Source organism: Triturus cristatus, chromosome 10, assembly GCF_964204655.1.
Source record: "Triturus cristatus chromosome 10, aTriCri1.1, whole genome shotgun sequence".
NCBI classification, from domain to species: domain Eukaryota; kingdom Metazoa; phylum Chordata; class Amphibia; order Caudata; family Salamandridae; genus Triturus; species Triturus cristatus.
In genome coordinates this window covers 143,002,437-143,024,496 of record NC_140593.1, presented here as the reverse complement: position 1 = coordinate 143,024,496, position 22,060 = coordinate 143,002,437, and the positions used below count along the sequence as shown (strand labels likewise).

The 22,060-nt window shown below is 46.7% G+C and overlaps 1 protein-coding gene across 2 annotated transcripts in view; it reads left to right on the top strand.

Moving 5' to 3' along the window:
* The window catches only part of CPNE4 (copine 4), a 1,366,646-nt gene that overhangs the window by 1,256,264 nt on the left and 88,322 nt on the right, over window positions 1–22,060 (top strand). For both annotated transcript variants that reach the window (XM_085630665.1, XM_085630664.1), the window contains exon 15: window positions 16,405–16,641. In XM_085630665.1, the coding sequence (XP_085486791.1) occupies window positions 16,405–16,641 (237 nt within the window). The remainder of the gene's footprint in view (window positions 1–16,404; window positions 16,642–22,060) is intronic.

The following is a 22,060-nucleotide window of genomic DNA, read 5'->3' as shown; positions in this document are numbered from 1 at the left end:
ATGGTTCTGGACTGTACATGTGTCAGGGCTGGTGCTGGGCTGCTGATGTGTCAGGGTTTAGCTGCTTCTGGGTCAGGCATGGTTCTGGACTGTTCACGTGTCATGGCTGGTGCTGCTGATGTGCCAGGGCTGAGCTGCTCCTGGGTCAGGCATGGTTCTGGACTATACATGTGTCATGGCTGGTGCAGGGCTGCTGATGTATCAGGCCTGAGCTGCTCATGGGTCAGGCATGGTTATGGACTGTTCACGTGTCATGGCTGGTGCAGGGCTGCTGATGTGTCAGGGCTGAGCTGCTCAGGGGTCAGGAATGGTTTTGGACTGTTCACATGTCATGGCTGGTGCTGGGCTACTGAAGTGTCAGAGTTTAGCTGCTCATGGGTCAGGCATGTTTCTGGACGGTTCACGCGTCATGGCAAGTGATGGGCTTCTTGTGAATCAGATCTGGTTCTGCGCTGCTCGTGTGTCAGGGCTGGTGCTAGGCTGCTGATGTGTCAGGGCATTCTGATCCCCGGCTGCAACTTCCTGTTTAACAAGCAGTTTTTTGTGGAAGCACACAACTTCTGCCCAATCAAAACATGTACTCCTGTCTCCCAACATGTGGGCGGACCAAAGCCCCTCTCCAGTGCTGCTCACATAAGTGTTGTCCTGGAACAGCTGCGCTGCCAAGACAGCCCATAAAAATGAAGCTGTCATTGCTGCAGCGTTGAAAATGTAAAATATTGACTGCTAAGTGTTGGTGTTGCCCATATCTCATACATTCGGTTTGGGTTAGTCAATGTGACAATTTCACACATGGTGATAAATAAAATGGACTGTGCCTGACACCGGGGCTCTATGTGACTGTGTCACGTGTCACTCCTTTTAAAGGATTCTTTGTCTGTATCTATTGATTGCATCCACCTTTGACATATGGTCTCTCCAGAATAAGGATTGATCCAGTCGGTCGTTCATCAGGCAGGATTTATTTACCAATACTATTCTCTTTTTAGAAGCAAGAAGGTAACCAGGCACTAGTACAAAAATATTTCTCAAGTTACTGTAAATAGATCAGAATATGGGTCCAGCCACTGAGGACTCCCTTGCCTCCAGGGGGGGGGGGGGCCTTTATCACAATGCAACGCTTTGAAGAACAGGGCTTTTGAAGTCAGCGAATAAATTATGAATGCGCATAATCTTATCATGACTTTGAGGGTATGTGAAATGAGCACTTAAAAATAAATATGTGCCTTTGGGTGGTGGTCCAAAGGGTTCTTCTCGCATGGAAGGGATGCAGGCGATTTATGGATGAAGCATGATGCAGTGGACTTTAAGGTGAGAGGCAACCTCCACCGGCTGCACAAAGGGATGGCTGGGACAGGGGAGCTGTGATTAGAAGCCATTCCAGATGTGTTTCTAAAGACAGCATTTTACCAAACAACCTAGCAAAACCAGACAGGACAGCTGCATATCACTGCAGTAATTATTGCGAGAAAATAAAATGTAATAATGAACATTATCTTTAGTTACCGAGCCTAGAGGTCTGGTGAGTTGATGTGGGTAATGTGTTATAGGACACGATTGGTTTGGCTAGCCATGGTTGTCTGCAGTGGCGGCTGCTATTTTTACCTGTGGGGGGGAGGGGAGGTGAGAGCAGAGCACACGCACACATACACACACTCACACCCAGGGCTTTAAGTGGGCCGGTTCCTGCCAGTGCTGAGCACTGGCAGTTTTTAAAAGAAGGCATCGAAACAGGTCCATATCGGGCTCTGTTTTTATTCCCTGTCCTTTTTAGGTCTCGCCTGAGCCAGCGCATGCGCTGCACTGCGAGACATTTAGTAGGTGGGTTTTCAAAGTGCTGCTACATGCTTTTGGTGGCCTAAAGCTTGCATGCACGTGAGCGTGCACGTGCGCAGCCGCCATCTGTCTTTCTTCCGTTGATCGCGATCACTTTAACTTTCCCGGGCCACGCAGCCGTGTCACTTTCACGGCCGCGCGGCCAATGCTTGTTTACATTGATTTTATGTCGCTTTCTGTAACATACTTGTTAAATGCTAAGTAAAATACCTTACTGCCGCCTCTTGGAACTGATTTTACTTTTAGCGCACATTTCAAGGGTAGTATCTAACAATATTTCTCCCACTGCCTCTTCTCTGCTTATATGGCCGCCACTTTTACAATGGCCCATAGGGAATGCCCAGCACGCTCTGTCCTTTCTCTTTGTCAGTGGCTCTCTGGCTCTCACCGGAACACCGCAAGCCGCCATGTTGATGCGTGTTTTGTGGGGCCCGAACAACGTCCATTGAGGTGACTGAAGAGGCGCGTTTGCTGTTGATTCTCAGGTTCGTCTTCTGCACACTGAACCTGGATCTTTGGGGCGCAAGAAGATATAAATAAGGAACAAGAAAGAAAAGTACATTATTTGATTTACAGACTTGACTAGATGCTTAAACCACTACTTGCTCCTTCACCCATCATCTTGAGCCTTTAGCCTGCACCGAGCTCAACCAAAGTATATTACTGGGAGACCACACTGGCTTGTCCGCTGCTTTCACTGCCTTAGTCAAAGGCGGGGAAGTTTGAGGAGCGAAGATCTGTTCTTGGAAGCCTATCGGTTTTGCAGATTTTTCTACCTTTCCCAGGTTTCAAATAAACGTAGAGTAGTTATAATACCCCAACATTTCTCTAGAAGAAATCATTCAAAAATAACCGCATCAACTCATCCTATGAGCGGCACAGGCCCGCGTGCCCCCTTCCATATACCCAGATTGGTATATTTGAAATTAAGTCCGATCCCGCCCTGTCTCTACTACCTCCACACCCACAACAAGATGCATCCTCCTTACAAGTAATATCTTCAGTACCAGTGTGGTACCCTATTGTAGTAGATGCAAAAACAACAGTTGATGGACAGAATGCAGAACAATGGCGTACATTCACCCCAGTACAGAGATTGATTTGTTCTGCATTCCGGCCATCAATTGTGTGTCTTTTACCCTATCGTACTAGGCATTCCAGTTCTCATAATTTTCTACTTGATTACATCCCGAACGTTTACAGGTGTCCCATTGTCTACTAGCAGTTTAGGTTATTTTTTTAATGTAATCTAGGGTAGTAAGTAGTCTATCTAGGTTGAGACTAGGAGATTTGCTTATGCAATGTCTTGGAGGGATGCTTGGTGCACCCCGAGGCTTGTTTTAGAGGCATGTAGGTTCAGTAGAGCAAAGTGAGAACCTAGCTATCATCACGGAGTGGTTTAATACCATCAAATGAGTGGAGAATGTTGTTTTATTGCAGCGAGGTTAACAGAGATGTAATTATCTTATGTAGGTTTAATGCAAATATTAGCAGAACCAGAATTGTGTATTCCATATGTATGCATTTTGGTTATGTATATTATCTAGGATTTGAAATGAATATGAAACAGGCAAATCACAAATCGCGTTTAGTTAAGTATCTTACGAAGCAATCTAGTAAGTCTGACTACCAATGTTCATTGTAATCCCTCAAGTGAAGGTTTGATAATGCTAGAAATGTAAATGCACAACAACAGTGGCTTCACTCTTTAAAGCATTGAAATATGACGGGGTGGACGTACACACGTTCTTGTTTCTCTTTTAAATTTCCCTGTGGAAAGCAAGGTGTATCCTATGCTTGACGTTATTCAGTTGATGGTAGCCTCCACATTAGCTCTTGCATGGTGATTCACGAAGTTAGATACTGCTTTGAGGAGCACTTATTGTGAGATGAACCCCACGTACAGAGAGAGGTCTGGTCAGATCACTTACATGTTTCTATGGCGGTTGTGCCCTTTCGAAGTCTGGTATACATTATGCAATATGCTTAATTTGCAGATTTTTGCAATTTTTCAAAATGAATGGTGCATTTTTATCGCATGTTTACCTTGTATTTAACATAGGTCCCCCTTTTGCTGTAGTATCGTCCTTTAAGCCACGCCCCTAATCACATTGGCCACACCCCTTTGAGACACCCCCCCCCCCAGTTTTGTCATCCCACTTAAAGGCCCTGGAGTTAGTGCTGTGAACCTTCCTGGCTCATGCCTCTCAACTTGCATAAGGAAAAAGAGGGTGATATCAGCCATAAGCCGTGCATTTTAAACAAAGTTTGGTCAGTAGCAGCCGGGTGCCCAGCACGATAAAGTAAATCACTCAAGAAGTACACAAATACAAAAAAAAAAAAAAAGTCTAAAGACAACTTGACCTGTGGGGCATTGACCTCCTGCCAATAAATGTTTTGAAAATGGGCACGCAGAATACCAAAACAGAACTTGATGTGAATAATTAATTGGCTGTTTTCGAAACAACGTGCTAAGTCGTGTCTTTAAGCTTACTGGATCTCTAGACGTCCTTCCTCTTTAATGCGTACAATATATGGTTCCATCTGCCCAAACTCTACAATCGAAGTGCTTCTGAAAAAATGTAGACACTGCTATATTAAAATATTGTAATGTAACAGGAGACTGGCAAGCGACCCATGTCTATGCGAGATGTGCGGCTCCAGTCCATAAAAAAAAAGCGTTGGCATAGCCAATAGGTCTCTCCTTTGGGACCTTATAAGTGTTTACCCCTGCAACAGATGATGTTGCTGCACCAATGATATTGTGCTGCATAACTAAATACTTATAAGGTCCCAAAGGCGAGACCTATTGGCTATGCCAATGCTTGTTGTGCCATGCACTGGGAATACAGGCTGGTGGAGGGGAGACCTAAGAAACATGGCTCACGCATCGCTATGTGAGTCACACATAAAACTCTCTGCTCAGTTCGAACAACATAGCTATAGTCACTTTGGAGACTCTTGCAGCTGCCCTACGTGATATTGCGTGGACTGGGCCTCACCTGCTACATACAGTGACCTTTGCTTTGCTGCTGGATGCGGTGTTGTTGACAATGGGACGGGAATTATCCCCTTGACAGAACCACATCAGAAAAGACGAGTCAGTGGCACTTCATTTGGACTGGCCTAGTTTATTTATTAAATGTTGTCATCAAATGCAACGCCACCACGCAGTGGGGCATAGAAAAGGTGGGGGGGGGGTGCGTTCTGTAAGCACAATGGGAAACCCAAGAACACCTTCAGCACACACCCTGAAGGACATATAACAAGCATTGGAAATGCAATAGGTCTCGCATTTGTTTGTGTTGGAGCCATTGACATTGGAAATGGCAATGTCTTTTACCTATGTGTTATGGGGTGTATGTATGTGGTGTGTATTGGAATGATGTGGGTTGGATTGATTGGTTAATTTTGGAATTGTGTGGCATTGAATTGTGTGTAGGGGAGTGGGTTTGTGTTGTGGAATTATGTGGCATAGTGTGCTGTGTAATTATATAGCTAGTAATTATGTGGTATTGAGTGTACTTGAATTATGTGCAGTGGGATTGTGTGTTATGGAGTGTAATTATGTGGAATGGGATTTTGTTTTGTGGAGTGTATGTAGTGGAGGTTAATTATGTGGTGTGCTGTTGAATTTTGTGGCATGGTGTGTGTCAAATGGTGTCGGGTCGCGTCGTCGTTTTCAATGGCAGGATACTGAAAAGTGCTGCTGCCTGGGGGAGGAGAAGTGTCCGAAGAGATCCAAGCCTGGATCAAAGATGTGAAGAACTTGAAAGCAGAGGGGACAGAGTCTGGGTCACTTGCCAGTGACCAGGGGCACGATAGACGAATGCCCACAGATGTCGGGTGCTTCAGGCGCGAAGAGGGGAAGCTTGACTCTTCAGCCACGAGGACCAGGAGGCGTCGAGCACAACCAGGAGCTGGATTCGAGCTGTCCCACAAAGGATGTTGAGTGCTGCAGCGTCAGTGCCCGGATTGGACACAACAAGCTTTGGCAACAGCAACCTACGCAGGAAAAGAAAAGATGCTTCGGTGCAGACCAACAAGGTCCTGGGGACTCTCCAAGCAATGGAGAGTCAGGGCACATCTGGAGCAACCAGGAAAGCCCAATTAAAGTTAAAGTTTCCTTCACAGGGACCCACCAGTTGACGGGCCAGGGATCGCAAAGGTACCCCAAGCAGAAACACAAAGGGCCGGCTCACGGAACACTCGTGGAGTGTAGGCCAGCAATCTTCTGTGGAAAAGGTGCTCGGGGTCTGGGCTACAAGTAACCCAATGCACAGCCTCAAGGAACGTCGAGAAGCTAATGCACTTACAAATGTGCATGTGTCCAGGAATTCGGGTTACATGGTACCCACGAGGGCTACGGGTCTCAGCCTTGCTGGGGACTCGGGTCAACCTCTGGGAAGTCTGGAAATCCACCTCCTGTGTTGCAAATACTTCGGAGTCCGGCGTGAGCTTCGGAGATGCAAACCGGTCAGATGTGTCTTTGGTGCCTGCCTTGCATGGGAGTAACTCCTTTACTCCAAGGGAGATTCTTCAGTCATCTAGTTGTGTAGATCGTCAAAGTTCCGGGATTTCTGTATCAGAGTTTCGTCCAGGTGTAATCTAAAGTCCTGTAGGCAGGGGTTCCTTTCTTATACCCAAGGAAGGGGTTGGACATACTCTGGGGACCCACCTATGGGAGGGTCAGGAATGAGGGGTGGCTCAGTTTCGCACCAGAGCAGGGGTTGGTAGCCCCTACAACCGGTTTGAACTGGACTATGCAGAGGGACACCAAATGTGCCCCCAGCGCTGAACTTCAAAGCACTCTTGGAGTGCACCCACCCCGCCCTAATCCACTAAAGCCTGTCTGGGAGGTGATAACACCTCCCTGTGACAGGAAACCTATTGTCCAGGCCTCCCCTGCCAGAGTTTTGGTCAGCAGCAGGAGGCCAGACTTGTGTCTGGGGCTGGCAGCATCCATTTTGTGATGCCAGGGCTCTGTTAGCTGGTACCTGGGTATACCGGTGCTGTCATGTCTCTCCCTCTAGAAGGGTGGGATCATACTCCCACACCAGTTACTGGTGTGGGGGTATGATTCCAAAGTGTTTGACACCAAACACGACATGTTTATGTGCAGCCATCCCCAAGTTAACATTTACCGCAAGGTTATAATGCACTTAAGAGTATATGGTCTGGCTGCATCACAGACAACCCCGGAGAATAGATTCCGAAGGCTGCAGAGGGGCTCTGCTCATGCATGGGCACCCTCTCACATAAAACCAAGCACCCTGCCTTCAGGATTGATAAGGCCTGCCATAGGGGTTACTGATAGGTTTATATGTGCAGTGATAGGGTGAGATATAGTGAACCTATATCTCAGTAAGGGGTGCATGCACCACCTTCCTCAGGCTGCAGTAGCATACCTGTGGTGTCATTTTGGAGCGCTTCCCAGGGGTGGCATAATACATTCTGCAGCCCCTGCTAGGCCTCTGGGGTACCTATTCCCTGGGTACATAGTATACCATATACTAGGGACTTATAAGGGCACCCCAGAATCCAATCTGTGGTGTACCTAAGGTGCATGGAATCAATTTAGAGAGGAAGCAGCTAGGCTGGGGTCCTGAATAGCAGAGCCCCAGCCAGATTAAAGTCGAAAAACAGTGAAACATCAGCAAAAAGTGAGGGTAACCATAAGAAGCAGATGCTACACTCTGTCCTGTGAGAGCTAACAAAGGGAATAAGAGTATCTTATGTTCCACCACCCAATGGAAGACTGTATCTTCTATACCCAGTGCTTACTGTGTAAATCTTGTTGTTACAATAAAGTTCTAGAACCATCCAATCTATGCTGACTCTGTGTCACCTGTCAGGATCCTTCACAAGCAGAAATTATTTCTGCACTTGTATTAGCACTAGTGCCATTTGTGAGTTTTCTTATTTTTTTTAGTTTTATATAACACAAACTCGATCCGAAGGTATCAGAACGCTTTACATGAGCACCAGTTGCATTATAGATGGACACATTCAATTTGTTAGGCAAAGGGAAATTGGGTTGTTTGCCAATAATAACAGGATGTTGATCCTCCCTGCTAGGGCTCGAACCCAGTTCCCCAGTTTCGAGGTCGACCGCTCTAGCAGTTAGGCCACATGATCTATTTCGATGCCCCAATTGAACTCTGGCTTAACGCTTGGCTTTGGCACAGTTATGAACTAACATTTAATAGATTCAGCATCCTGATTCACAGTTTCAGAATGCATTGAACTTTACAATGATAGCGTGCAGGTATGATCATGGCCAGTGGCAATTATCTGCCAACTGGTGGATTTTCCATATAAAATGTGTAGACTACAGGAGGGAAATGGGGGAGGAGGGGGTATTATTCGGAAATTATGCAAAATGCATGAAACAGCCACAAACTCGTACATTTCTGGGCGGTTTCCAAAGATTTTGCAGGCATTTTCACTGGGAGTGCTTGTATAGTCGCTCCTAAAAGGCAGGAGCAGTAGAAAACAACCCTCGCTTGCCGTGATGTGAACAAAAAGTTCCTCCGACGCAAAGTATTTTCGTTGCGGTGAGAAACAAAGAAAAAAGTCAAAGGTGCAGGTGCACAGTCCCTCCTGTGCGCTCTTGGAGCAATTGGACAAATAAAGATTGGCCGGCGGCCATACTCCTGGGACGAGTGCCTCTGAGGCACCTCTCCAGACAGGCTAGACAAGGATCTCAGTTATCAATTGGCAAAATGGGATCTCTCACCCAGTTTTTAATATGACTGGCACGTGGCAGTCACAGGGGGTGCAGGGTGGCACAAGGCCACTTGAATGCTAGAGTGCCTCTCTTAATTGGAAAATAATCACGCTCGCCCACGCCAGAAAATGCAATTAGTCGTCAAGGGGCAGAAAAAGGAACAGGCACTTGAGTGAAACATGGGCTCCGCATTGATTGCTCGTCAGCAGCGAGAGATAAGGCGGGCGAGCTGCGCGGCTGTGCCTGCTGCGGAGGAGACACTGAGTGCCACTGAGCAGGGCTCAGCAGCGTGATCGACAATCCGTACACCTGGGATCAGGTACCCACCCGAACTTTCAAACATATTTCCCCGTATTACGATGGGTGCGCCATTCCCAGATCTACCAACTCATAGGGTGCCACCATGTGTCACACGGTCAGGCGCGCAACACCCATTGGGCTCACCGGGCTTCAGCCCCCCCCCCGTCATGTGCGTCAGCCCGGCTGAGATAGCCTCGCGGGCTGGCGTCCGTCTGATTGCAGCCGCACCCGAGTACTTAACAGGTCTTTAAAAGACCATTTACTCGTTAATGAGGCTTTTGTTGTGTGTTCACCCCTTCTTACAGCCACTCTGCCTATGGCTGGAAGACTTAGCCCCCCCCGAAACCTTTTTCAGCCCCCCCCGAAATCTTTTTCAGCCCCCCCCGAAATTTTGCTCTAGTTGCCCGCCTGCACACGGTATTGGCTCCCATCACACGGTCACACGGTGAAAAACAATATCACTCAGTGGCAGGGAAAACGAACTGCACAGAGTGGGTTTCAGCTCGTCTTTAGGGGCTTTGAACAGCAGATCTCCATTAAGTGGTCTGCAAACACCCGAGAACATCAGCCCCAGCTTCAGCAAACTCTTTTTTTTCCTAAAAGGGAGTGGACTGGAGGGGGAATTCTCAGTACGAGGCTCCACCCCTTCCAAGGCCCTACCCCTCTTCAAATGGCGAGACATTTTTGAAGCTGCTAGCTCTTCATTATGGAAGGGCAGAGAGGAAAGACTTTAGTAACAAAGGCATGGATGTCATTTAGGGGTTGCCAGGGGTCGCAGCTGTGACCCCTTGGTTGCCCTTTGCTACCCTTAGCACTATCTTTGTGACCCCTGGCCTCAGAGGCGGCAAATTCAATGCCAGGAACACAGGGGCAGCTGGGGCTCCACTCTCTTTATTTTCTGTTAATTTTATATTACACTAATAGTGAATAAATAAAACATATTATTCACTAATAGTGTAATAAAAATGGAGTAATAATGGAATAAGCTGGAATATGCTCTTTAATAATAATAATAATAATAATAATAATAATAATAATAATAATGATAATAATAATAATAATAATATTAATAATAATAATAATAATAATGGAATAAGCTGGAATATGCCCTTCAATGGCAGCTGAGGTAAGTAAAAATGTTTTTAAATGTATGTTGTGTGTGCTTGCGGGTGAGAGTGTGTTTACATATGAGAGATTGTCCATGTGGGAATTTGTGTGTATGTGTGTGTGAGTGAAAGTGGAGGTCAAAGGGCGCCTGATGTCACTTGCACTACTCCTGGCATTTCAGTGAATTGCTGTCCCTGTCCAAGGGTCCCACTTCTTATGAAGCCACATGGACCTTGATGTTTGTTTAGCCCCTTGTGCGGTACAGAGGAAAGGAGCGAGGAGCCGCAGAGCTGCCTGCGCACTCTGGCCTTAGAATAGCACATTGTGATGTTGCTGTTCCTTCCCCTGTGGTGCACTGCACCAAAGTTGAGGAACACTGGACAGTGCTTAATTTGTAGAAAAATAAGTACCGGGTCCCAAGATATATCTCAGGAGATCACTGCATCTTGCACCAGTCACTGCCCCTGCCAGCCCTGCCTAATTCCAGTGCCAACGCTACCTACTATCCAGTGCACTCCTACAAATGTGAAAATGCAGCCTATTCCAGGTCACCCAAAGCTGTCTGTATGCTAGTATTCTTACTTTTTAAATATATATTGGATTGTTGAACTCTCTGCTTGTGTGTTTTATGTAAATATTGGAAGACAATATCATCATGTGATTAACTCTCATAAATATGTGTGAATGTTAAATAGGTGCTGATGCTTAAAACCAGCAAACCCTGGCCCAAAATAAGCACTGACGCTGGAATAATGAGGCAGTGCACCTGATTTCAAGCGGAAGTGCCCGTTCGCTGACAGCACAAAGATGAGTGAGGTTGTGGCAGATGCTAATTTTACCAGTGTCCACCTTCCTCCTTCTCATGCATCAGGAACATATTCCTACCACAAAAAAACATGCGTCGCATGATAGTCCCAGGCTGGAAAAATCCCTGACAGTCACTACACGCTAAAAAAGGTGTTGCGCCCATCACTGTGAACCGGAGGACCTAAGGTGGTCAAGGGTTCCAGTGGGAGGAGCTCTGCCATTGCAAACATGGCAGCCTCCATCTCTAAGGAGGGCTGGGCAGCAAATTCGGCAGGGCAGGAGACCCTGCCTGTTCTTAACTCCATCTGCCCATTTTCCAGCTCCCACTCCTCCCTCAGCTGACTGTACTTGAGGAACACCACACTGTGTGCTGGAAAGATCCAATCCTCAGTGGCGAGTCCACAAATCCCTCAAGTGTCTCAGCTCAGTGCCGTGTGACCCATGCTGTGATGTAACCCGCTTCACCCCACAATCTCTGCATTCTGAAGACTCCCTGTGCCTGGTCCTTCAACGTGCATGAGTGGCTTTACCATTAAAAACAGGGGAACATATTATCAAGAACGGCGATAACATTATCGCCATTTTAGCGGCGGGAAACTGCCACTAAAGCGGCGATAAGGGGCTTGACGATACAACGCGTTCCGTTACAACGCGGTATGTTACATCGCGGTTTTTACTTCTCAAGTCGTTACAACGTCTTGTGCTGGGGGCGCTGGACTTTGGAATAGTATAATTTACTATTCCAACTCCGGTCTGTGTTGACAGTAGGGAAGGTGTTGGAATAGTATATTAAACTATTACTTAGTGTACAGCGCCATCCAGCGCAAGTCGTTGTAACGACTTGCGTTTTGAAAACCGCGATGTAAAAGTATCGCATTGTAATGGTTGCATAGTAAAGGATATCTGGGCTTGATAATATGCCCAGGTTTGATGTACGTCACACCAGAACCTGGGCTTCTATTGGAATTCTCAAGGGCATATTATCAAGCCCCTTATCGCAGCTTTAGTTGCAGTTTCCTGCCGCTAAAACGGCGATAAAATGGCCCAGGGAGTGTGTCTGCACTGCTGCTGCTATGCGATGCTGTGCAGTTTTCCTCCTGGATAAAATTGTACTACTTCTTCAGTGTACATTGTGCCCTTATTCAAATCTGGCGTGAATATTCCTTCCCCCTCGTGTTCTACCACACCTACCCCCCCCCCCCCCCACCGCAGTGCATTGCCACTCTTCCTTCGCCCTTCACACACATCTAAATAGTGTATTCTCCACCCCTGGTTTGTCACACGATCTGACTAGAAACTACAGACCAAATCAATCTATACATTTATTTAATCTATGCATTTATGGAGCTTGGAACGTTGGCTCATGAAAAGGCTCTGGCCACTAATCTCTCAGAGACAGAGGGCAGTCACATCTCACAGCTCTCAACGCCCTGTCTGCAATTAATTACCCAACAGAAAGTGGGGTACAGTATAAAAATCGAGCTTCTTCATTATTACTTTAGCTAGATTTTTAACCGTATGTTAAAAAATATGATTCTGCCGGCAATAATTTGTGAAGTTAATCGATTTTACAACGTCATGGAAATGCAAGGATTTTTACCTTTTCAAAATGTCACCTCTGGGTGGAAGCTCTAAGAAAGATTTTTGCAGAAAATGTATCCACAAAAACTTCTGCTGGGAAAAAAACGTGTCTGCAGAAAGTAGTTTTTGCCGTCAAGACTCACCTCCCGCAGGATTTCTAAATCTAAACTTTTTAACTTCTTTGTGAAGTTTTCGAAAAAGCATCTTTGCAAATTGGAAACACCTCGTATTGTTAGGTAACTAAAATACCTTTAAACTGGGTGACACCCTTCCAATTCCTGGGGCTCAATCACCCTTTATGCAGATTAGTACTGCCTTGCTCCTCATGGGAACTGCCAGGTGACGCCCCTTGCAGAAGGGAACACCAGGAACCCCCCGACCAGGTTCAGCCGTATGACCCGCATCAATGAGGTATGGCTTGGATCCGGTGGCAGGCGGGCAAGGGACCCACCTTTGGGTGATGAGGATGTCACATCTAGCTCACAAGAGGCAATTGGAGGAATGCTGGCAAACATGCTACTCCGCTGGCAATCAGGTTAGCAGCCAATCCCATACTTTTTCACCCACTGTATCACTGTAGAAAGAGACCCACCTCTTGGAGCCTGGTCCTCATGGGAACAGTCCATCGGACCTTTTGTGCATTTGCCACACATTTTTTGGGGTCATTTGCTACTGCCAGTAGGCTTGTAAAAATTGACATATGGATAGTGGTGCGTGTCACATAACACTAGTGCCAGCCAATGAACTCCAACAGATCCCAATCACCGAATTAGTCCTGCTGGGTCGGTGGAGGAGACATCAAATGTAAATCATTGTACTGGGGTTAAAGGCAGTGGGAAGCCACAGTTTACAGAGACTCCCACACTAGGGATCTGCTAGGGCTGGTTGCCAGTCAAACCCTATAGCCCATGCTCACCAATAAAATGGTGGCCAAACAAAATACTAAAATTGTCCTTTGACCTCGTGTTGGTTATGAACAGATTCAACATATAGTGTGATGACTAAAGTCGTGAGTTGCTAAAGAAGCCACAGCTTGTGAAGGACCTGATCGCGAGAGACCTCCTGCCCAGGAGGACTCACATAACCCAACACCCCAAAGACCTCCACAGGCTCCCAGTCCAGAAGATATGCCAGTTCAAGCTCCTGATCCACGCCTACAGAGCCCTCCACAAAACAGGTCCACACTACATGAACCACCGCCTGACTTTGCACCAACCATCCAGAAACCTTTGCTCCTTTCACCTCGCACTCGCACAGATTCCATGCATCCTCCGCATCTGAGGATGCGTTTTCTCGCAACTCGCAGCCAAAGCTTGGAACACCCTCACCTCCGCACCGCACCCTCCCTAAAGCACTTCAGGAAGGACCTCAGGACCTGGCTCTTCAAATGAAACTTGCAGCAAAGCGCCTGGATACCCCCGGGGGTGACAAGTTGCGCTCTACAAATACCAATTGATTGATTGAATGATTGTGCACTAGTCACGTACACCAACATCATCAGTGCTCATCAAGTCTGCATCTACCCAGCGGTGCCCCCAGTTCACATTCAGGTAGCTCAGCAGGATGTGGAGCCAGTGATAAAGTGCCTTGAAGATTCCAGAAAATGCCTACATTTGAAAGGAACTATAAATCAATATGCATGTACTGCTGGTGGAGGACGCATGTTATTGGTTTTAAACACGGGCATCTTTTGTCCACAAGAGAGTTGTAATGTATTTTTCATGACGAGGCATGATGGTTGTAGTGTTGAGTGTGTTCACGAGTTGTGTGTGTTTCCCTTTATTTTCCGGGGTACTCTTTGTACCCCAGCTTCCTCTGCTTTGCCTTACGCTATTTTGTTCTCTTTGTGGTTACTTTGTATGGTTCATGTGAGCTGCTCCACTGTTTGTAGATGACTTGGTGAGTTCTGGGCTCACACTGAATTATGGGAACAGAGGTGTGATTGTAGCTTTTTTGCTCTTGGGGGTTTGGTTACTGTTGACATCCTGAGTGACTTCTGTGGTCTACCCCACTGGAGAGGGTGGAATTTCTGCACATAGTTTCCAATGCAGCCGCTCTCTGCAAGAGTCGCTTCCAATCCGACATCAGGTGCAGGGAGTGGTGGTTTACAAATCCAGACTCAGAGCTGTGTTTTTGTTTTCCACCAATCTGCAGTTTTTCCTGCTCAATTTCCTCCAGGGAATGCCCGGAGGAGTTAGTAGGAGGAAAACAGGTCGGAGACATGGAATAAAGCTCATCCTGCACATTAACCCTCATTCCGACATTTGGAACACAAAAGCAGGAAGTGACATCATTCAGGGAGGGGAAAGGGGAAACCCCAAAGTGCGGTACAGTTATTACCACCAGGCGTTTTTACCTCTTGATAATTCTATGCAGTTCCGAATGAGGGGTGAGCCTCTATTTACATCTTTCCATTTCAACGTCTCTTCAAGGGTAGTAAGCATTATATGAATGCAATTTAAATGCTCTGTGTCTAACATGTGTATGTCGTTTGAGTGTTGTTGATAGTGGTTTACTAGGCTCTCCTAACCTGACAGACAGTCAAACTCCCAAATATTTGTAAGCAACTTTAACTGAAATCAAATGTTCCGCGAAAAGATTTCCACCGAATTATTCCATATGTTTCCTTATCGCTTGATGGATAAGCACAGTACTTGCCTGTCTTTGTGTATGTATGTGGGTGATTTTGTATGTGTGTTTGTGCGTGTGTGCCTCAACGTGCTTACAATTAAACACATTCTGCTCTGTACCTTCTCAGAGACGTTTAAGGGCCTGGGCAGAGGGGCCCTTAGCCCAGGGCCCCAGCCTTTCAGGGGTTCCCAGATAGAGCCAGCTCTGTTCTGCAGAGTCTTGTCCTTATCACCGTGAATAATACTTACATAGATTGTTTTAAATACTGTTTTCTTTTATTTATTTTTAATGTGGGTGATATAGTGGAGTCAGTTACAGACATTTTTCAGAGAAAATCTTATGTTTATCAACACTATGCAGCATCTATTAAAAACATCTGTTAGATCAAAACAGGGCCTCACATACGAGAAAGGGGAGCGGTCACAAATATTATTTGAAGTAATATTAGTTGTTGGAAATGGCCCTTTTTGCAGGGTTATCCCCAAACGTTTTGCTTCTTCCTCCCTTGTTTTTCCTGACCTGTGGTTGTTGGCAATAGGACTCTGAGCACTTTACCACTGCTGATCAGTGCTAAAGTGCATATGCTCTCCCTAAAGATATTTATACTTTTAAAACAACCTGTGTGTGGTGCATTTATGGTGTTTCACTGTGTTACTGTGCGTGTTAGTGCAACTACTTTACACATTGCCTTGGAGATAAGCCTGTCTGCTCGTGCCAAGCTACCAAGGGGGTGAGCAGGGGTTATCAACAGTGTGTTTCCCCCTTACCCTGACTAGAGTGGTGGTTTCTGCCTGGCTTTGGCGCAAGCCTCAGCCAACCAGAAATCCCATTTCTAACATTAGTTATCTGCTGCTGTATTATAATATTGAAAACACGTCTCTATCCCTCTTTATTAGATGTAAACGCATTTAGACTTTGGACCAATGTGCCTGTTAGTGACCTGTCCAAGGAGGGCGTGAACCCGATGAAATTGGATCATAAATTCAAAGCTCTTCTGAATAGGGGCCCCAAAAAATACACTTTGGCCCAGGGCCCCTGAAATCCTTAAGATGTCCCTGTACCTACATGTTTTATAGATTATGATGCTTCTCCTTGTCAAATGTTTTTATTGTTATTGGTGCACAGAATGATGTGATTTTCTGGTTGATTTAGTTTATGACAATTACAACTTAGAAAGATTTTTTTAAAAACCTTTCAAAGGTGATGCACGTTATTCAGCAGACAACAATGGTTTAACCCTTTTTCAGGCCAGGTTAGGATAGGGCGGTGCTGCTTTCTATTCATGAAGTATGGACAACCAATGGGAAAGTCCATTGTCATGGAATGCCAGTACTTGCATCACAGTGGTAAATCATGGGTTGAAAAGGACGAAAATAATACTGAAGTAGTTTTGATTTCCTCTTTTGGAACAGCAATATTTCATCCTGCTGATTCTGACAGACGGCGTCATCACTGACATGGCCGACACCCGAGAGGCCATTGTCCACGCCTCCCACCTGCCCATGTCCGTCATCATCGTCGGGGTTGGGAACGCAGACTTCAGTGACATGCAGATGCTGGATGGCGACGACGGCATCCTGAGGTCACCCAAGGGCGAACCGGTTCTGCGAGACATCGTCCAGTTTGTGCCATTTAGAAATTTTAAACACGTGAGTTGGATTTAGGTTTTTATGCTTGAAGTAGATGTGAGGTCTACAGAGTGTCAAAGGTTTATACATGCTAAATGCCTGACCATCATTGTCTCCTTAATAGACCAAATATTTTGCAAGTCTTTATTTTTGAATGATAAATTATCTGCCACATTTTGACCTAGACTGTGGTGAGAAGAATTGTATGTTTATTTACAATGGTACAAGTTATTTTAACAACTCTACTGACTTTATTGTAAATTAAATGCTCTCCAACCCAACTACCATTCATAGAGCTCAGATCACAGATTTTATGATTGTACAAGACCGTAGTTCAATCGTACTGGCTGCATTGAACTGTCGTTGCAAAAAATGGTTGTAATTCACATAACCCTTCCCTTTTACCACCCCAACTTTGCAGTCAGTTTTAGGCCAGAATTCCAGCTTCATTCCATTGATATGTAGAGCACTGATTTTTTTATATGAATGGCAGACCGAAAAACCACGCCCCTTCCAAAGACTGAACCGCTAACCATTTCTAAACATGGTTTGTGATTCGGAAAATGTGTTTATTACATTCAAAAAGCTTTTGACCAGTCGCAGAGGGATGGTAAAAAGCGTTATAACCCAAATACCACCAATAGAGTTTAAAACAGAGATTGTCATTAAAGGGCCTGTACAGGGAAACGTTAAATTCCAGCAATCGATTTTTTTTAACCATAAAATATTTAAGGCAATAGCCCTTGTTGGGAGTTTTCTTTGGAGATTGTGAGGTCTGTGCCTGAGTTTACTGCCAGGATCGGCAGGCAGGAAGTTGGTGTGCGATATATATCATGTGATCAAGACTCTTGGCGAGTTGAAACGTGTTATTGCGGCATCTAAAATAAATATATAAAATAGCACTTACTTCTTGGACTGTGTCCGTGTGTGGCGAGAAGGAGCAGAAAAACCTGCGGAGAATGTGACATATATATATATATATATATATATATATATACATATATATATATATATATATATCAATGCTCAGGCTTGGGTCCAAAAGGCTTGAGGTGCACTCGAACATCAACTCGGGGCTCCAAGCACTAGCCCCCTTTATCGGTGCAGATGGCGCCAACCAGCTCCCTTTCACAGTCAAACACCACTCTCGCCGACGCGTTTCGAAAATATCTTTTCTTCTTCCAGGGCTCGTGGTGAGGGAATAGGCACGTACCAGCAGCTGTCTCTCTTTATGCAAAATAAGCGCGCCCTCTGATGGGCTGCTCTGAATGAGTCCGCGCTAGGCATCCTGGAGGTTGCAGTGCCAGATGCATTTCAATCCGTGCGTGTATTATCTGTGGGTAAAAAAGAACGCTGAATGAGTTCTCAGCTGGCAAGCGTCACCTCAATCCAACATTGATGCTCCACATGCAGAGGCTGTAGTATACTGGCCCCCGTGGCCCCCATGGGTTACTGAGGTGGTGCACACTCGGCGGTTATGGCCACCGCCAAATATCAATGCTCAGGCTTGGGTCCAAAAGGCTTGAGGTGCACTCGAACATCAACTCGGGGCTCCAAGCACTAGCCCCCTTTATCGGTGCAGATGGCGCCAACCAGCTCCCTTTCACAGTCAAACACCACTCTCGCCGACGCGTTTCGAAAATATCTTTTCTTCTTCCAGGGCTCGTGGTGAGGGAATAGGCACGTACCAGCAGCTGTCTCTCTTTATGCAAAATAAGCGCGCCCTCTGATGGGCTGCTCTGAATGAGTCCGCGCTAGGCATCCTGGAGGTTGCAGTGCCAGATGCATTTCAATCCGTGCGTGTATTATCTGTGGGTAAAAAAGAACGCTGAATGAGTTCTCAGCTGGCAAGCGTCACCTCAATCCAACATTGATGCTCCACATGCAGAGGCTGTAGTATACTGGCCCCCGTGGCCCCCATGGGTTACTGAGGTGGTGCACACTCGGCGGTTATGGCCACCGCCAAATATCAATGCTCAGGCTTGGGTCCAAAAGGCTTGAGGTGCACTCGAACATCAACTCGGGGCTCCAAGCACTAGCCCCCTTTATCGGTGCAGATGGCGCCAACCAGCTCCCTTTCACAGTCAAACACCACTCTCGCCGACGCGTTTCGAAAATATCTTTTCTTCTTCCAGGGCTCGTGGTGAGGGAATAGGCACGTACCAGCAGCTGTCTCTCTTTATGCAAAATAAGCGCGCCCTCTGATGGGCTGCTCTGAATGAGTCCGCGCTAGGCATCCTGGAGGTTGCAGTGCCAGATGCATTTCAATCCGTGCGTGTATTATCTGTGGGTAAAAAAGAACGCTGAATGAGTTCTCAGCTGGCAAGCGTCACCTCAATCCAACATTGATGCTCCACATGCAGAGGCTGTAGTATACTGGCCCCCGTGGCCCCCATGGGTTACTGAGGTGGTGCACACTCGGCGGTTATGGCCACCGCCAAATATCAATGCTCAGGCTTGGGTCCAAAAGGCTTGAGGTGCACTCGAACATCAACTCGGGGCTCCAAGCACTAGCCCCCTTTATCGGTGCAGATGGCGCCAACCAGCTCCCTTTCACAGTCAAACACCACTCTCGCCGACGCGTTTCGAAAATATCTTTTCTTCTTCCAGGGCTCGTGGTGAGGGAATAGGCACGTACCAGCAGCTGTCTCTCTTTATGCAAAATAAGCGCGCCCTCTGATGGGCTGCTCTGAATGAGTCCGCGCTAGGCATCCTGGAGGTTGCAGTGCCAGATGCATTTCAATCCGTGCGTGTATTATCTGTGGGTAAAAAAGAACGCTGAATGAGTTCTCAGCTGGCAAGCGTCACCTCAATCCAACATTGATGCTCCACATGCAGAGGCTGTAGTATACTGGCCCCCGTGGCCCCCATGGGTTACTGAGGTGGTGCACACTCGGCGGTTATGGCCACCGCCAAATATCAATGCTCAGGCTTGGGTCCAAAAGGCTTGAGGTGCACTCGAACATCAACTCGGGGCTCCAAGCACTAGCCCCCTTTATCGGTGCAGATGGCGCCAACCAGCTCCCTTTCACAGTCAAACACCACTCTCGCCGACGCGTTTCGAAAATATCTTTTCTTCTTCCAGGGCTCGTGGTGAGGGAATAGGCACGTACCAGCAGCTGTCTCTCTTTATGCAAAATAAGCGCGCCCTCTGATGGGCTGCTCTGAATGAGTCCGCGCTAGGCATCCTGGAGGTTGCAGTGCCAGATGCATTTCAATCCGTGCGTGTATTATCTGTGGGTAAAAAAGAACGCTGAATGAGTTCTCAGCTGGCAAGCGTCACCTCAATCCAACATTGATGCTCCACATGCAGAGGCTGTAGTATACTGGCCCCCGTGGCCCCCATGGGTTACTGAGGTGGTGCACACTCGGCGGTTATGGCCACCGCCAAATATCAATGCTCAGGCTTGGGTCCAAAAGGCTTGAGGTGCACTCGAACATCAACTCGGGGCTCCAAGCACTAGCCCCCTTTATCGGTGCAGATGGCGCCAACCAGCTCCCTTTCACAGTCAAACACCACTCTCGCCGACGCGTTTCGAAAATATCTTTTCTTCTTCCAGGGCTCGTGGTGAGGGAATAGGCACGTACCAGCAGCTGTCTCTCTTTATGCAAAATAAGCGCGCCCTCTGATGGGCTGCTCTGAATGAGTCCGCGCTAGGCATCCTGGAGGTTGCAGTGCCAGATGCATTTCAATCCGTGCGTGTATTATCTGTGGGTAAAAAAGAACGCTGAATGAGTTCTCAGCTGGCAAGCGTCACCTCAATCCAACATTGATGCTCCACATGCAGAGGCTGTAGTATACTGGCCCCCGTGGCCCCCATGGGTTACTGAGGTGGTGCACACTCGGCGGTTATGGCCACCGCCAAATATCAATGCTCAGGCTTGGGTCCAAAAGGCTTGAGGTGCACTCGAACATCAACTCGGGGCTCCAAGCACTAGCCCCCTTTATCGGTGCAGATGGCGCCAACCAGCTCCCTTTCACAGTCAAACACCACTCTCGCCGACGCGTTTCGAAAATATCTTTTCTTCTTCCAGGGCTCGTGGTGAGGGAATAGGCACGTACCAGCAGCTGTCTCTCTTTATGCAAAATAAGCGCGCCCTCTGATGGGCTGCTCTGAATGAGTCCGCGCTAGGCATCCTGGAGGTTGCAGTGCCAGATGCATTTCAATCCGTGCGTGTATTATCTGTGGGTAAAAAAGAACGCTGAATGAGTTCTCAGCTGGCAAGCGTCACCTCAATCCAACATTGATGCTCCACATGCAGAGGCTGTAGTATACTGGCCCCCGTGGCCCCCATGGGTTACTGAGGTGGTGCACACTCGGCGGTTATGGCCACCGCCAAATATCAATGCTCAGGCTTGGGTCCAAAAGGCTTGAGGTGCACTCGAACATCAACTCGGGGCTCCAAGCACTAGCCCCCTTTATCGGTGCAGATGGCGCCAACCAGCTCCCTTTCACAGTCAAACACCACTCTCGCCGACGCGTTTCGAAAATATCTTTTCTTCTTCCATCCTCTGCTGATGATGTCAGATATTACATCACTGATGACATATGTGTCTTTATGAAAAATAAATATTGGTAATATATGTATAGCTAAAGATACAGTATTAGCATCAACAGAGGATTGCGGTCGCGTGAGTTATAGTTGCCTGCACTAACTATAACGGGGGAATTTCATTGGTTTTTTACGAGTGAAATGTCCAGCTAACTATAACATGTGTGAAACCTATGGTTTTTTCAGTGAATTTGCAAGGTTTTTTAAATGCTAATTCCTAACTATAACGTGTGTGAAACCTATGTTTTTTTCAGTGAATTTGTACGGTTTTTTAAATGCAAATTTTTTTTTGAGATTTTTGGTAAACCTATGTATAAAATAATATATGTACTATATCCTGCATTATGGAATGGTTAATTTTTTTTTTTATGCATTTTTTTCCGTGCGCGTACGGTAAGCTGACGCTACGCGCTCCGTACGTCATAAGTACGGTGCGCTTACGTGATACGATGCGCGTACGGTAAGCTGACGCTATGCGCTCCGTACGTCAATGAGGTGTACAACGTGTTGTGGTCTTATTGTTTTTGGGGAGACCAGTGTTTCCCTTATTAACAATAAGATAGACCAGCACGTTTGTAGACGCTCATAATATTCCCATTCTTTCTTTCCTCCATCCCTGTATTAACCCAACGGCTCTTTTAAGAGCCAACCTTACCTCACAATTTTTTTTTTTTTAAGCTTTCCTTTTTGAAAAAAAAATGTTGCCGTGCGCGCACGGTACGCGTAATAGTTACGAGAAGTTCGCGGAATTTCCCCTCGAGGAATTTCTCCGTTTACGCCGTGCGCGTACGCTAAGCGCATTCGGCGACTCTTTGAAAAAAAATTAAAATTTATTTTTGCCCTTGGGGGTCCTTCTGGGACCCCCTGACAAAGGCTAGGGTGTCAG